Below are 17,143 nucleotides of genomic sequence, written 5' to 3' on the forward strand. Positions count from 1 at the left end.
CAAGCTGACAAGACCAATATTATTGGACCTTCCTGAGATATTCTGTGTAGTTGCCATAACAACCAACGTTTAGGTTGCAGATGTGTACTTAATTGTGCAACAATACATCTGGCTTTGGACTTTAAATAACTAGCTTAATTACAAAAGTCTTAAATGAATTTGGCTGCAAGCCAGCTATTAATTTAATGCTAAAATTACATAGGTCTGCAAATTTCCTTCTGCGTTTAACTGGACCAATCAAATACTTTGTGTTACCATTAGTTTTCTTACATAAAAGGATTAAAAAAAATAACTCATGCAAAATGAATGAGGCTACACACATAAAAGGCACATGTGAATTGTTAGACTCTGTTCATATCCAGCTGCATTAGGATAAATGGTTCTTAAGCCATGCCAGTTACAAGAAACATTCCTTGTGAAGATATGAAATTAAATGTCATGGACCATGACTCTTGTCATAAATGGATTTAACAAGACAAAACCCATATCTACATCAAAAGGCATCAGAATATGTCAAATGATTCCTCAGTTATGCCAGTTACACAGTGGATAAATAAAACTGATCACAAAAGGGCAATAACTCCATCATCTGTAGACCACAATGCGAAATAAAGGCAAATCCACATGTATCTGGCAATTCACTATCAAACGGCATCAAAATATGTGTAGGAATTGCAACACTTTGGTGGTTACAATAAAGTGTGAACAGACAGACAGACAGATGGACTTGTAGATGAAAAAGGTGATTAATTGAAAGCTTTCAAATCTTAACGTAAGACCCTAAGTATTGACTTCATAGAAAATGCATTCATTCATTCTTACACATAAAATACCATTCACAGATACGTAACCATCTGTACACATTACTGTTTATCTTGCATAAAACAAATTAATTTCTTCATATATAAAACAAAATGTCACAATTTTAAAAGAATGAGATACTATTGTGAAGAATGAAAAAAAATCGTTATCAGTGCTCATGTGAAATAGGTGTGTTCTAAATGTGTTCTGACTATTGTCAGAGGTTTGAATTATTTCTTCCTTTTAATACAATCTTCATATATTTTGGTTATGCTGCCAAACATTTCACATGCCAATCATTACAAATCATAAGATTTATTGAAGATTTTTTCCTACTACTTACCATCAGTGACAGTATGAATTATATCTGACAATGTAATGTGGACAATGCCCATCACACTTGTAAAGTCAATCAGCAATAAATAATCACTAGAAAATCCCAGACAGAAAAGCAAATTGAGGAGAAGAACATACAGAATGAAAATAATGAATTAAAAGCTAATTGAATTGACACAAAACAGCAAATTGATTTCTGCATAAATGTTAATGTCCATGTCTATTTTTGAAATGGCACAGATAAATTCTGAGCAGTAGCAGAAAAAGATTAAGATTATCAATGTGTGTAGCACAAAATTCTATTAAAACTATAGGGGGAAAATAATTTTTTTCACATATAAAAGTCAAAATGAACTTTCATAATACATGTATATGTCAATTTTTTCCTCATAAAACTAGTCTATTTCACACTTGTTTTGAACTTATATTAACATCTTGTTAGACTCCAACTAAATGTCCAAGTATCTCAGTTATCTGATATTGCCTGTCAGTCATTCAGCAAGAATGTGACTGTGCATGTGCAGTCTTAATTAGCCACCTTCCAGATTATTTGTGGTAGTCTCCAGACTCAGATTCTATCATATTCTTTGTATATTCCATGAATGTGTCTAAACTGGGAAATGTTCACATTTCAAAGTTGCCATGCAAAATTTAGCCCATCTTACCATTAACTTTAACCATAACGTAATCAACAATGTTGGCAATATGCAGCAGCCACATCAAAATTGTCTTGCAGAAAATAATTTTAGACTAGAGTTATCCTGAACTATGTGGGGGCCCCAAGTGGCCGAGTGGTCTAAAGCGCTCTCTGTTACGGATCACTGCCATCTCACCTCTGTCTGTGTGGGTTCAAGTCTCGGATTTGGACAATGTGGGTATGTGAAAAAGCTTGCCAGTAGCTTCTCTTTGGTCGGTGGTTCTTTCTGGGGTTTTCCCAGGTTCTTTCTCCACCATTAATTCTGGCCACCATGTATAGCCTATCGTGTGCTGAAATATGGCATTAAACCCTACAACAACAAAATCCTGAACTGTGAAATTTAACACTTTCACTAACATAAAAGACATAAACAAAAAATGAAATTTCTTTTCTATGACGTCGATGTAGAGGTATTATATGGAGACCAATTTTTTTTTTTTTTAATTATTGTTCAAAGGATCTGCTTCAGAAGCTATTATCACTGGCCACCTCCAGAAGTCATATTTTACTGGATGGGTGTCACAAAATTTGAGAAACTTTGAGAGTTACAACAAATCTGACTACCACTGTAACCATTTTTCCTGCATTAGTAATTAACTTGATTAGTTACTACCATTGATGCTGCAAATGTAAAAAGTCTGCTTTATTCCAAGTTTCAATTTCTCACTGGTGAAATCACCCCTATGTATAGGCTAGAATACATACAGCATGGAAACATATACGTGTTAAACCAGCAGATATGTCCAATAATCAGTTTAATCATTCCAACATAAACAGCACCACATGAATGAATTGTAACTGCCAAATTTTAACAAAGTCAAGGAAACAAGAAGCACAAGTCACACTGACCTCATTTTGCAATAAAGGTGAAAAGTACTTACCAACAAGCATTCCTCATCAAGCTCTTTCATATAAGGTAGATTCATTTGCAAACAGAATGCCAAAATCTTGTGTGGTTATGAAGTAAATACATCAACCAGTAAAGGATTAAATACAGATGATGGTGACCTTCTTTTTATTATAGGGTGTTGTAATAAGAGATGCATATCAATTTCATAATTCAAACACGATCAGTGCCTAAGAAAAAGACACAAAGGTCAATGATGTGTAAAATGTGGGTCACAACGACCTATCCTTGCAATGATGGTTAATATGTATCCCCTCATACAATTTCATGATTTTAAATTGGAAAATACATATATAACATTTCAAAAACTATATGTATGTAGAAATAAGCTAAAGGCAACAGCTTAACTTGTGAAAAAACAATGTTGGTCACAGTGACCTTTGTTGAGCAGGTGTCTGTTTCCAACCGAGATGCGTAACATCAAGTTATATGATTTTAACATACTTAATAATAAAATGTCAAACAAAATTTAACCGAATTCGGCGATGAAAGAAATTATGGCCACTGTGACCTACCTTTGAAATATTAGTTTTGAACTGAACAATATGTACCTACTAAAGTTTTATGAATCCACATGTAGAAGTGTACATGCTGGGTGCTGAAAATATAGTGTTAAATGTAAAACTTGACTTTAGTAGTAAAATGTCAAATTTAGATCACAGAGAAATATATGTACTTTTCTTGAAATCTGTGGTACTACTTTGATGATTCTAACACAAATTGTGTCAAAAATAAACAAAATGTAACAAAATCAATAACTTTGAGAGACGCATCACAGTAACCTACCTTTGTAATGAGGTTTTAATCCTTTTCAAGATGCACCCCTACCACCACCAAGTTCATGATTCTAGGTAAAACATGACATATATACAGCACAAAACCTGTTCAGACATAAATGCAAAAACTTAACGTACAAACAATTCACTCCTATGAAGTCAACTGCCTCTCCTGGTGGCAAGTGCTATGAAACCCACTCTAAACCTTTATCTTGGACCTAGGAAAAAATAATGTCGAGATGGAGATGCAATGTGACACATCCATATGTACATGCATAACATCTGGTTGTAGACATCCAGAAAAAATAACACGCCTGGGTAGCACAATAGCTCTTTTTAACTTTGTATTGGTGATCCAAAACATTGAGGTTTTTTTATTATACTAATTTTAATTATGCAAATATTTACTCATCACTACTGTATAGCATTATGCTTTTTCATGTCCTCCCTCAATTTCACCAGACTGGACTCACAAAAACGTGGAGGTCCTTAATGGTGGGGGTTGTTCTCAAAACTGGAGTCTGTAACCCTCGCACATAATCTAAAGGACCCAACCATTGTCTGTTATGCTCAACCAAGCCTTTAAAAAGAGGCACAGATGATATAAATCCGATGGGGATGTTTGGGATGCACAACAGGAGTAAGTTTGGGTTCCTAGAGCTGTCTCTAACTCCCTCCCTTCCTTCTGGTAGGAAAGGAAGCTGGTTTAGAAAACATCCTCTTAGAGGGGCTGTGGTGCCATCCTAAGCACTGTCAACCCGACTGAGAAGAATGTCCAGTTTCAGGTTGCGTGTTCAGCTGGGCCTACATCTGTTTGAAAAACTTGATGGATGGCCCTTGAGGACGATTTGTGTTTCATCGTTTCCTGGTTGACTGCAATGGGCCAGAAGCAGTTGAAAAAGATCAATGTTGGTGATCTAGCAAGTCTTGACAATTCACTACAGGGATGGGTCCTCTGAAGATGGTCTGGGCTTCGAATGGAGCAGCCCTTAAAGGTCTTTACTATGGTTACACAGGACCTTTGAAGAGTCCAAAGCAATGGCATGGCAGATATGCAGAAATTTCATCAATAATGCCACTGAAAAAAACAGCACGTATGGACACCTTAGCCACAGCTTCCAGTGCACGTTGTAAGGCAGTTGGTTTCATTGATGATTCTCTCAGCATATTAAATAAGAACATGTCAGCATGACAGGCTAATGGTGATGAGTGACCTTACTTTCTGTTCCATGCCTTCCATTGTTTTGATGGGAAGGCATGTGCAGACTCCTGTTGAAATACCAACTTTGGATGAACCTGCATCCAACTAGTAAAGTTTAGTAGGCCACTTCAGGGAATGTACCTGGTAATTGGCAGTATATTTGTATGACTATAATTTTATTATAACTGAAGTGTTCTTCCATTTCACATGATAATTCTATTTACTTGAATTTGTTTGTTATTGGGACTTTAATGATACTCCTATGATTATTCTTTAATCTTACTAGTAAATTGTTTGTGATCACTATTATCATTTTATACAAGTTGTTGAGACTGCTGGTTATTATGAAATGTCATTAAGCATAAGGAACATATTAACAGAATATGTAAATTCTGTTATAATAATTTATTTACTGACATATTATTACTTTAATAAATCCTTTATTTTTCTCACTCAAAAGTTTCTGTTGTCTATATACTTGGATAGATATACAGGTTCTTGACATGTAAGAAGCTTACGTAATAGGTATACTTTCAGCAGGGATTTCATCTGTTATCAGATCACTTTCTATACATCACATTATTACATTCATTGCAACCACAAGGTTTCAATTTAATAATTGCATAAGTCCTGAAACAGGAAGTAATTATTTAAATGTGAGTTTGTTTGCACTGGATACAAAATCTGGATGAGCATGTTACAGCATTTTATCATTAATCAATACAAATAAATGAATATAATTTGATACAGCTGCATTTTAATATTAAATCTGAGACCAACAATCAAGACAAGTGCCTAATGCATAAGCCATACAGGTCATTTTGGCATTTGGTACCAACTATTTCAGCTACAGGTGTAAACATCTGAGATTTTAATTATGCACCAAATTTAAATGGTGATTATTCACTTTGTTTTGTTCTGCATTGATCAACATTCATCGGAAGATCATTATATATGCCCCAATGTACATTGATATTTTTAGATGAGGCCAAACAAAAGGCGTGATTTAGTGCAAACTAAACTAAATCTTGTGTGCTATGTCATAATAAAGGCAACATGCACTGAACAAAATGTGAACTACCCCTGCATTAAACCACTGCATTGTAATGATCAGATCTGACATTAGCTAATATATACCCAATTTTGTGCCAGTCTGCCATTATAAAAGTCCATATTGGTTTGATGACATGTCCATACTGATGTAACACAACCATTGTGCAGTATACTCAACAAAATGAACAGCCTTTGGTAAAAATATATTTGCATTAAAATTTTTGATGAACAATTAAAATTTAATTTTTAAGATCAGTAAAGAGTACCTACATCATGACCTACACATTATATAATCCAAGTTTCCTCTGACCCAAAGGGTAGCCGCTTACTAGCCAGCCCAGCAAACTTGAACGACCTGCCATCGAGATAAACCTGTATGAAATCGACAGGAATATGATTTATTTTCTCAGAAATTGTGATCATAGCATTTGTTCTCTTTAATCTGCTGTCAGATGAGACGAAAGTACATCGTTGCTGAAATCTGACCTGGATCTGGCCATTTGCATTTCTAGTCACATGACTACACAACTCTCGCAACCTACATGTCAATGACATCAGAGGTCACACAATCTTGTAATATCAACAATAAACAATTTCTAGTGTTGCTATAGGAAAACAAATCGAACACAGAAGAAAGTCACGTAATTTTTATAGAAAATGAAAAAACACAAACTTCTCAAAATATTTATTGTGAAAATGACCGAAAATCTATAAATGGTGCAGCAATTTGAAGAAAACCAGATTCACTATGCAGTGAGCACATGTCAATGTGATAGTCACATGACATTAACAAAAAACTTTGCTGACACATGCTGGGTAATTCCTGAAAATGATTTTCTCCAACCTGCTGTGATACCGACAGGTTTGTGGTCGTCATTCTCAGAATAAATATGTTGAGAATTAAGTGTGCATCATATTTATTTACAAACATTAAGTGACTTCTATATACAGAGGTCTCACTAAGATTTTAAAACTAGGAGTCCAGGACTCCCATTTTGGTAAAAATAAGAGTCCCACCATCAAAAGTTGCAGTCCCTTCTTTCCTACAGAATCAACACAGACGTGAGTGTATCTTTTTAGATGGAGAGGTTTTTGTAATGTGATCACTCAATTTAATATAGCTTCATTACAACTGTCCATTGACAGGATTGCAAATTTATGGTTTATTTGTATACATATTTGTAGTAATTTTAGGCAATGGTTAAATAGTATCTGATTAGCTGTTTTTTCCCCCGTATTATCGCAAATATGTGTCAAGTCGGAAAACAGCTAAGACCTTAAAACGCATCTCGTGAATAGCACAACATAGCATTGTCCCATAAGTTACTGACCTATTTAATTTGCATTTTAAAGTTAAATCTTTAATAAAATGATACCTTGGATTTGCTTTCAATAATTTGTATATTTTTCTGAAAATATTTGCCAGATGATTTACGAAAACAGACAATCTAATAAACTGCTACATTCCAGACTTAGCAAAGTCCGCCATTATTTCCCGTTAGGCCTATTGGTTCACTTACAGTTTGAAACTAATTTTATAACGAAATAGTGTACAAGAGGCAGTTAATATATATCCAGATCACCAATTCTGATCTTAAAACATATGTTTGTATGCTTTATTATCAAAGGATATCATGCAGGAAATTGATAGTTGCTACCTTACTCGGAAAAGGGTTAATGGTCAATCAGCTATCAAAACATCTGCTTGTGAATGGGCAAGAGTTTGTTTGTCAACGTAATTGATATCAAAACTAGGCCTAGCCATTGATATCTTGATGAATAAATTTCACTACAACACTAACCGGGCTATGGCAAGGGGCATTTAAAAATACGTATGGTTAGTCAATGTATCTCTTAAATAGCTTTTGTTAGTCCATCAAAGTGATACTGAATTTTGTCAATCCAAGTAATGACTTATTCCAAACACTAAGCTAGGAATCACACACTTTCTTACACTTCGCTACTGTCCTATCCGAACTACCAATTCTAGCAGCTTTAGCACTCTTCTGAATCTCGTACAGTCTTCGTAAGTTTGCTGTTTAATCCAAAAATACTTATCCAAATTTATGAATGGCATTTTGTCTAAGTCTCAAAAGGTCTTGATTCTGAGGTCGTGTGCACTACTTATTCCAATACATTTGGAAATGAACACAATAACGAAAGCTAAAGTTGTTTATCTGATGTACTTTTAGAAATGACTGCATTGACATCTCTGGGTCTTTCTGACTCTCAATTTAATCACTGTAAATATAAGTACATTTTTCTCACCCGGCCGCCAGTCAAAGCCTTTGAACTAGCCGCCCAGCTATTGCATCATGTTCTTTTTTATGTACTCTTATAATGACAACATATATGTACATCAAGGGGTCTTTTAGTCACTCAATTCTGTCATTGTAAATATCAGCACAGCTAATTGATCAACACATTTTCCCACAAAGCAGGTGGCTGAAGCAGGACTGGCAAGACTGAATTTTGCCGCACACCTATTACATGCGTACAGAGGACTCCCGCCTCAGTGATTTTCTGCATCCCAGGTCAAAAATTGGTGTCCAAATACGCATAATTAAGCATTTTCGAGATCTCTGTATATAATATGTCCAAATTCTATGTACAACAACTTTGGAAATTTGTTTGTCGAATCACGTGACTATATGGCCTCTGAAGTCACTGACAGGTTGGTTGTGAGATTTGTATAATCATGTGACTCAGGATGCAAATGGCCAGATCCAGGTCAAATTTCAGCAACGATGTACTTTTGTCTCATCTGTCAGTGGGTTAAAGATGTGAACAAATTCAATGCTCACGATTTCTGAGAAAATAACTCATATTCCTGTCGATTTCATGCCGGGATTACTTGATGAAAGGTCGTTCAACTTTGCTGGACCACTTCATGTCAACTACAAATTATGTTGGCAAATTCCAACTTTTCAATAGCGAATGGACTTTGACCCTATACCCCAACATAAATATCCAAATATAAAAAAATGGGGTGACAAGGGTCAGAGGAAACTCGGACTACACATTATATAACTACAATAACAAACACTTTAGCACTTTACATTTTGGGTGGAGACGCTTGGACTAAACAGGAATACAAGACGCAATGTCCTTGCAAATTTCAACAATCATTCTTCAAAGACATACAGCCCACACTACCACAGACCCCACAAAATGTTCCTTTTCTTTTATGGACCAAATCTAAGCCATGACTGGTAGTATTTGCACACAGCATTTGTATCTTCTTTAGATTTTAACAACAAAATCATCAACAAGATAAAAATCCACAAAAGTTCATGAATTTATCATTTATAGCCTGATTTTCCCCACTAAACTTGCCAATTTGTTCACATTTCAAACACAGATTTTCTGGGTAAACATTTTTATGTAAATTTGTTCCAAGTATTGGAACACACAAAATTATGGAATTAATCGATACTTATTTAAGACAATAAACAAAGTCACTCCTGTTTTGTTGTTTTGTTTTTTTTAAATTAAAAAATAGACTCGCCCACGCAAATATGGCGGATGTGTTGGTAGAGAAGTTCTTGTTGACTGTGTTGGTGACCCTCTAAGGACAGCCACGCTAAAAATTACATTTTGTTGAATGAAACTGCTAAGTTATGTGCATTGTTTATATCGTTTATGGTTTTCCTTTCTTAACTCGGAAAGTGGTAAAAACTGCACCCTGGGTACGGGTGGGGGGGCTAAGCGAATACGAGGGTATAGTAGGTACCGAACCTGGCATTCCGTTTCCATTAACGCTATTTACATAAACGAATCTCTCATAAAAAAGCTAAATAAATGTATTTTAAAGTGATTTCTGCACGAAATATTTGCTACCTACCATGAGTGAGTCTCAGTTTGATGCAAGAGGAAGCAATGTGCCAATTTTGCCAATTTAATGCAAGATGCTACCATTCACTAATTGCATCTCTCCTCCGTCCGCCATGTTTAAACAATTATGAAATTAACCTCAATATCAAATAGAATTTATATACATGATTACCGAAATTAGTTCAAGTTTGCACAAAATTGGTCTTCAAGGTTTAGATATTTTTTAAAAGCTTGGGTTTAAGAGGAAAATAGACATGTTGCAGCATATCCACAAGTGAAAAATTGATATGTGTATTTTAGTTTGAGATTAACCACGAGCAGACGATGCGGGACCTTGTAAAAACCGCTAAGAACTATTTAGAATACTAAAAGGCACTAAGAGCTCATAGGTGCTTGATAGTGGTACTAAGTAATCAAAAAACATATTAAAGATAATACAATGAAAATTCATGTTAGTTTTCATAAATAACCATTATTATTTTCTGCGATTTGAGTGACATGCAAATTTCACGACAGACAACTCGTTACGTAATACGTGTTTTACTGAGCGATTTACTTTTCTTGAATATCAACACCAGTGTTTATAAATGGAAACCCGTTTTCTGTTATCTCTGTCTTTACAAATAAATGAGCTCTTTTTAATTAAGACAATACAGTTTGGGGAAAATTTAATAGCCAGTTTATGAAGGCGTTAAGAAATTTCTATGCCAAAGCTGACACATGTTGAAGAGGAAGATGAAAAATTAATCTACATCTATGTTCAGTTGTAGGTATTCTAAAAATATAAAAGCATAATTATTAAAATAGCAGCAGAGAGGGCGAACAACCTCTAATTGGTTCACTCGTATTTTCGCAAAACAAGCCTTTCTGGAAAATCGCAAAAAAATCGAGATTTTTCTCAGTACCCGACATGAGACAACCCTGTTCGCCTAACTCAATAGACTCAAATTTGACAGACTCGGCATATCGCGATTAGCGAAAAAATCTAAGGAAATACGCGACTGTGTCGGTGCCAAGTTGGAGGCAGCACCCTCCCTGCTGCTAATTAATTAAAAAATTATCATATCATAATATGGTACATCCGGAATCTTACACAGCTAGACTAGCTAGAGAGTGACTAGAAGCAATACAATTTTTTATTCCTGTCAGAGATGAGTTCAGAAAAAAACTTACAAGCGCGGCAGGAAGCACAAGAAGGTTTCGCAGAATCATCTGAACTATTATTTAAGCCTGTTTCTACATCGTTAGCGCGTACTGCTCAACAACAAAATGTTGCAACAAGGCGGTTAGCAGCCGCAGCTGAAAGATCCGCTGCAGCAGCCGCTAGGGCGGCCACTTCTATCAGGGAAGTTGCAACAAGACCGCCCGGAGAAGTTTTCGTAGATGCACCAGAAACGCCACCTGAAGCCGAAGCTCCGCCGGAATACCAACGTGGTAAAGCAAAAATCAGGGAGGATGTGGCAAAAAATATCAAGTTGAAAAATTACGATAATGCGGTTGATCTTGTAGGTGAATTTAATGATTATGCCCGTCACCTGGAACCGGGTTCACCACCGTTGAATTATGACTAGTAGCAACGGTTGGTGTTTGCTACACATAAAAATATTCATCGGGTCACGGGAAAGTACGACGATGAGTTTACACAATTTAAGAAAGATGTTAAAGCAAGAGTCGTTGCAAGTCCTGTTGTAAACGCAGATGTCAACACCGTTAAAAACAACACCGATAACAGCACAGCCGACTAGTACAAAAAACCGGATCAGGAATATTAACACCATGCCCTGAAAACATAGTGCTTGATGTGGAACGGCTGGAAGTTCTCATAGGAGGAAAACGAGCTGGAAATAACTCACCAGAAATAATTAATGAAGCAGCTCATATCTGTCGACGATTATTTCAAGGCGGTATCACAGATGCTGGTGTTTACCGAGAACTCATTGATGAACTCGTTGATGACTATCATAGTGACTAGTTGTTAAACAATAGCAAATATAATAAAATGATCATGTATAATATACATTATAGACCCGTACAGGTCAGAGCAGTAAACTCACGATTACCAATCTATAGACCAACTTACGGAGATGGACTCTGTGATGTTGTTCAGGGGTTATTCGCGGGGTTAGCACCAAAAGCGTGACCTCTTGCAAAACAATTATCGATGAAAGCTATTAATGTTGTTGGTGAAAAAGCTCCTTGTGCAATCGTCGATGTTGCTGGTAAGGCGTTTTCGGCAATCAAAGAAAGACTAGCACGATTAATAAGACGACAATCATTAGCACCATTAAAACTGGCGAGCACCAGAGATATGCCTGCAAATGTCAGTAAAGTAGTAAATCAAGCTGCAAATCAGAAACTAGCAGTCTTAATAAATCAAGGGGTTAATGAAGCAGAAAAAAATATTGCAAATTTGATAGCAGGAAGTGGACTTCGTGTCAGACAATAATTTAGATCACCATTTGGAAAATACGTAATTGTATAAAATGTTCAAACGCATATCCGACACAGCATTCGACATAGATGAACCGGTCCCCTAAGATAAATCAGTAAGTGATTATAAATTGTATTCCTATGGCGCGCCAACCAAATCAACGGGGGCGTGTCGAACTTCAAGTTCATGATACAAGTAGATATTTCTTGCCCGCCGAGGCTTTTATTGAAGTAGAAGGTGCACTTGTAAAGGCGGATGATGCTGCATACGATGCCAATTCATGAGTTGGTTTTGTAAATAATGGGATCATGGCCTTGTTTGATAGCGCCACATATATGATTGATGAAAAAAATATCAAATCGATTCAGAAGGATGTCGATGTTGCTACAACAATAATTGGTCTAGCAAGATATTCTGATGATTACACAAGATCAGCTGGTCCATCAATGATGTTTGCTAAGGATATTACCAACAACGCCGATCATATTCAATATACTACGAGTCTCACATTCTCGGATTTTGCAGGGATATTAGAAAACTTATCTTTGGAGCTAAACACACAGTTGTACTCATAAGAAAAGGTGATGACAATGATGTGATCTGGCGAGGAGATGGCGTTGCTGATGCTGGTAAAGTAAATATAACAAAACTCTCACTGTGCATGCCGGTATTAACTACATCGGTTACACAAGAACCGCGATTACTCTCTTTTATGAATCAAGGCGGTAACTCATTGCTATCGTGGCTTACAGTAACCACAGACGCCATCCAAAGTGCCATCAAAGGTACATTTACCTGGCATATAGCATCACAACAAGGTGTTTCTGCGCCACGACATATTTTTGTTACGTTGCAAAATAAAAATCGGTTGAATAGTCAGAAACGTTCAGAAATGATATTTGACCAATTCGACGTTACCGAGGTTTCGTTGAGAATAAAGGGACAACAAGAACCGTCTGAAGATATACCATCAAGTTTCGTCATTGTTTGCTGACATTCCTGGTGCGTTATATAAATATAGATACTGGGCTGCAAATATAAAAGTTTACAACGAAGTATCTGATGTATTACTTTCCGCTGGAGCATCTTGATTTGTCCAAGCAATCTGTCGTTGATATACACTTCCGAGCTTGTGTTAATAGTCCGCCAGCTGGTGCCGACGCTGGTTACAGAACAATCGCGGTCATACTCAGTGACAAAGCAATGTTACTTGAAGGTGCTAGTGGTCGAATGAGAGTCGTTGATGCACCAGTGGAAAACATGTAGACAATTAGACCAATTGCGTTAATTATAAAAATGTCATATAGTCACATTAATGTCACTCTGACTCCCGGTCAGGTGAAAAGATTACAATCGAAAAAGGCGAGCGCAACCGGGGCAACGATAACACTAAAACAAGATCAAATCGCTAATGGTGGTCCAAACAAGTTATCGTTGACTAAAACTCAGCTAAAACATTTCAATAAAGCGAAGCAAACAAAAACCGGAATTCAACTTGATTTCGCTCCAAGAGATATAAGCGACATGATTAAAACCGGTGGTATATTTCCACTTCTTGCAGCAATACCAGCATTAATTGCTGCTGATGCTCCAGCTGTCGCAAACGTAGCTGCGGTAGGTGCTGTTTAAAGAAAGCAACTGGAAAAGGATACAAAAAAGGGAGCGGGTCTAAGACTTCCAGGAACTCCGCCCTTATGGAACCACAAACGCCGTTGACGCCGATGTCAAATTTTGATTTACTCGATGCCGCTAAACAATTAAATATAAAATAATTCAGAGGTGTTTTTATGAGAGAACAGTTACCGCGTGAACCAAATAATCCAGAAACTGGAATTATTAATCTCGATAACAGCGATGGTCCAGGAACTCACTGGGTTGCTGAAGCGATGCATCCACGTGGAATTGTTTACTTCGATGCGTACGGGTTAGCACCGCCAGTTGAATTTCTAAAATACGTACACAAAGTCAAAGAACTACCCCTCCCATTCCAGTCTGGTATTCAACGCTACCAACACAAACACTAACTGATCCTCTGATATGTGGCCGTGAAGTAATTAATGCACTTGACGCGTTATCAAAATCAACCATACCAGTAGTGAAGGGGCCACTTTAGCGTCAATGGGAATTAGCATTACAGACCCCCCCCCCCCCGGGCCACTATAGCGTCAAGGAAAATTTAACATGGAGAAAAACCCTGGGCCACTATAGCGTCAAGGGAAATTGAACATGGAGAAAAAACCCTGGGCCACTCTAGCGTCAAAGGGAATTGAACATGGGGAATAGAGTTTGGGCTTGTCTAGGGACAAGGGGAATTGAACACGGGGAATAGAGTTTGGGTCTGTCTAGGGACAATGGGAATTTAATTATTTTGTTTTAAAAAAAATTTAAAAAAGGGTAGGTAATCGAAAGTCATTCTCTTTTCGAGAAATGTGGGTGGCCCTGAAAAGGGCCTTTGGGTTTCTTCTGCTTGTAATTTCTTCTTTTTCTCCACCAACTTCTTTTTTTCTCTCCTACACTCTTTCTCTTCTTTTCTTTCTTTTTTTCTCCTCCTCTTCTTTCTTCTTCTCCTCCTCTTCTTTCTTCCTCTTCTCATTTTCTTCTTCTTTTTCAATTTTTTCATTCCATTCTCTTATCCTTATCCTTTCCTCTTTATCCTCCTTCTCCTCCTTTATTTCTTTCATCACACCACTTATCATGTCCTTTACTTTTCTTAAGTTACACTGGACAACAAATTTTTACAAAAGTCATGTTACTGAAATAAAATTAGTCAATTCTTATCAATTTTTATGTGCTGAACACGAATATGACAGTCAAATTGCAAAATTGGCTCTAGTTTTTTTGTAATCTGCAAGAAATTAATGTTTACATAACGAAATGCATTCCAATAGTAAAAGGTCAACTGTAATAGCCTACCTATAAAAAATCAAGTCATTGACTACATCTTAGATTTCTTCGCCTGTCTCTTGTACAGCTGTTCGGGAGCATCTCTGAGGAGTGTCCAGCAGTAGTCAGCCAGCATTGTAGTGGACCATTTTCCCTGGTATCTTTGTTCCATTGTTGCGATATCTTGATGAAAACGTTCGCCGTGTTCATCACTAACAATACCACAGTTGCTAGGAAAGAAATCCAAATGGGAAGGAAGGAAGTGAATCTTTAGAGACATATTGCAGCCAAGTTTCTTATACTTCATCAACATGTCTTCTACTAGTTCCTTATAGTTTTCTGCCCTAACATTTCCGAGGAAGTTTGTAGAAACTAGGCGAAAAGCATTCCATGCTTGTTTCGCGTCACCTTCCAGCAAGTTGTTGAACCGGTCATCTTTGAAAAGCTCTCGAATCTGAGGACCCACAAAAACTCCCTCTTTAATCTTTGCTTCGCTGAGTCGAGGGAATTTTTCATGCAGGTATCGGAATGCTGGCAAAGTCCGGTCAATGGCTTTCACGAAGTTCTTCATCAAACCTAGTTTGATGTGAAGGGGTGGTAGCAAGATTTTCTGAGCCTCAACCAGAGCTGGGTGTTGGATATTCTTCTCTCCAATGGCTACATTCTGCCTGTGAGTCCATTCCTTCCTCATGTAGTGCATTTCCCTTGCTCGGCTATCCCACTCGCATAAGAAACACATGTATTTTGTATATCCTTGCTGCAGTCCCATTAAAAGGGCAACTACCTTCAAATCACCACAGAGGTGCCAGCTGTACTTGTTATACTCAATGGAATTCAGTAGCTGCCTTAAGTTATCGTATGTCTCTTTCATGTGGACAGCATACGCTACTGGAATAGATGGAAGAATGTTTCCATTGTGCAAAAGCACAGCCTTGAGACTCAGTTTCGAAGAGTCCACAAATAGTCTCCATTCTTGTGGGTCATGAGTGATTTTTAAAGCATTCATGAGGCCCTCAATATCGGAACAGAATATCAGATTACTTTCCTTTCTGAAGAAAGGCTCCAATTGCTGGTGGCGCTTTCGATATGCAGTAATTGTGACATCTTCTTCTAGAAGATTCCATTGTTGGAGTCTTGATCCTAGCAATTGTGCCTTGTTCTTTGATAAGTCCAAATCACGAATCAGGTCATTTAGTTCTTCCTGTGTTATTCTGTGTGGGGTTGATGATGCACCACAGTGAAAATCTGGATCACTGCATGCTGATGGACCAGGAGAAGAACAGGTCGACTCACCTTTGTCTTCGTCAGATGAATCAAGAGAATATTCTGCTGGAGGTTCTGGAATAGGAAGTCCCTCACCATGTGGAACTGGTCTCAATGCAGACGGAATGTTTGGGTAGACTATTCTCGACTTCTTTCGCTTCGTTATTCCGCCGGAAAGAGGAGGAACCAAGCAGAAGTAACAGTCATTTAGGTGGTTGCTTGGCTCTCTCCACACCATTGGGACTGCAAACGGCATTGATGACCTTTTGCAATTCAACCACTGTGAAAGCTGTGTTGTACATGTAGCACAGCATATATGCGGAGCCCAAGGCTTGTCTTGGTCACCAACCTTGCATCCGAAGTAAAGATGATATGCCTTCTTCACTTGAGAATTGATACTTTTCTTCTGGTTGGCAAATGTCACTTCCCCACAAATATAGCAAAAATTGTCCGCGGTATTAACACACTTTCGAGGCATTACTGTTCTTTATTGTACGTAAATGGATAAAATAATAAGTTTTATGTAACAGTAGCTTGAACTGTCTCGCACAACGTCTAAAATATTTTAAATGCTGAACCTATCTGATTGGGCTTTATATAGTACACTGCTTACGTCAGCTTCAGCAGCCGCCTGGCATTAGTATAATAGGCCTACACATGTATAGTACACTGCTGACGTCAACTTACTTCAGCAGCCGCATGGCATTAGTATTGCATTGCATCAGAAAATGATGCAATCAACTGTGGATGATGTGAGCATGATGGTATTATGCAATGTTACATCATTATTCCGGATGTTGCTGCAGTCCTACTGGAGAAATTTACACAGTGAAACATAGAAAATGAGGTATATGAATATCTTCAAAACGAGAGCCAATACAAATTTTTCACGGTTATATTCGTGTTCGGCACACCAAAATACTACAGATTAGGGCCTTTTCAAGTCAGTAATGATTTCACT

General features: G+C 37.3%; 1 protein-coding gene across 1 annotated transcript in view; it reads right to left on the minus strand.

Moving 5' to 3' along the window:
• The window catches only part of LOC149781726 (endothelin-converting enzyme homolog), a 181,165-nt gene extending 171,453 nt beyond the window's left edge, over positions 1 to 9,712 (minus strand). The window contains exon 1 of the mRNA XM_089935835.1: positions 9,616 to 9,712. Within this exon, the coding sequence (XP_089791961.1) occupies positions 9,616 to 9,618 (3 nt within the window). The 5' untranslated portion in view covers positions 9,619 to 9,712. The remainder of the gene's footprint in view (positions 1 to 9,615) is intronic.
• Between the last annotated feature and the right edge of the window lie 7,431 nt (positions 9,713 to 17,143).

The sequence above is a fragment of the Sinohyriopsis cumingii genome, chromosome 15 (genome assembly GCF_028554795.1).
Source record: "Sinohyriopsis cumingii isolate HCF-2022 chromosome 15, ASM2855479v2, whole genome shotgun sequence".
NCBI classification, from domain to species: domain Eukaryota; kingdom Metazoa; phylum Mollusca; class Bivalvia; order Unionida; family Unionidae; genus Sinohyriopsis; species Sinohyriopsis cumingii.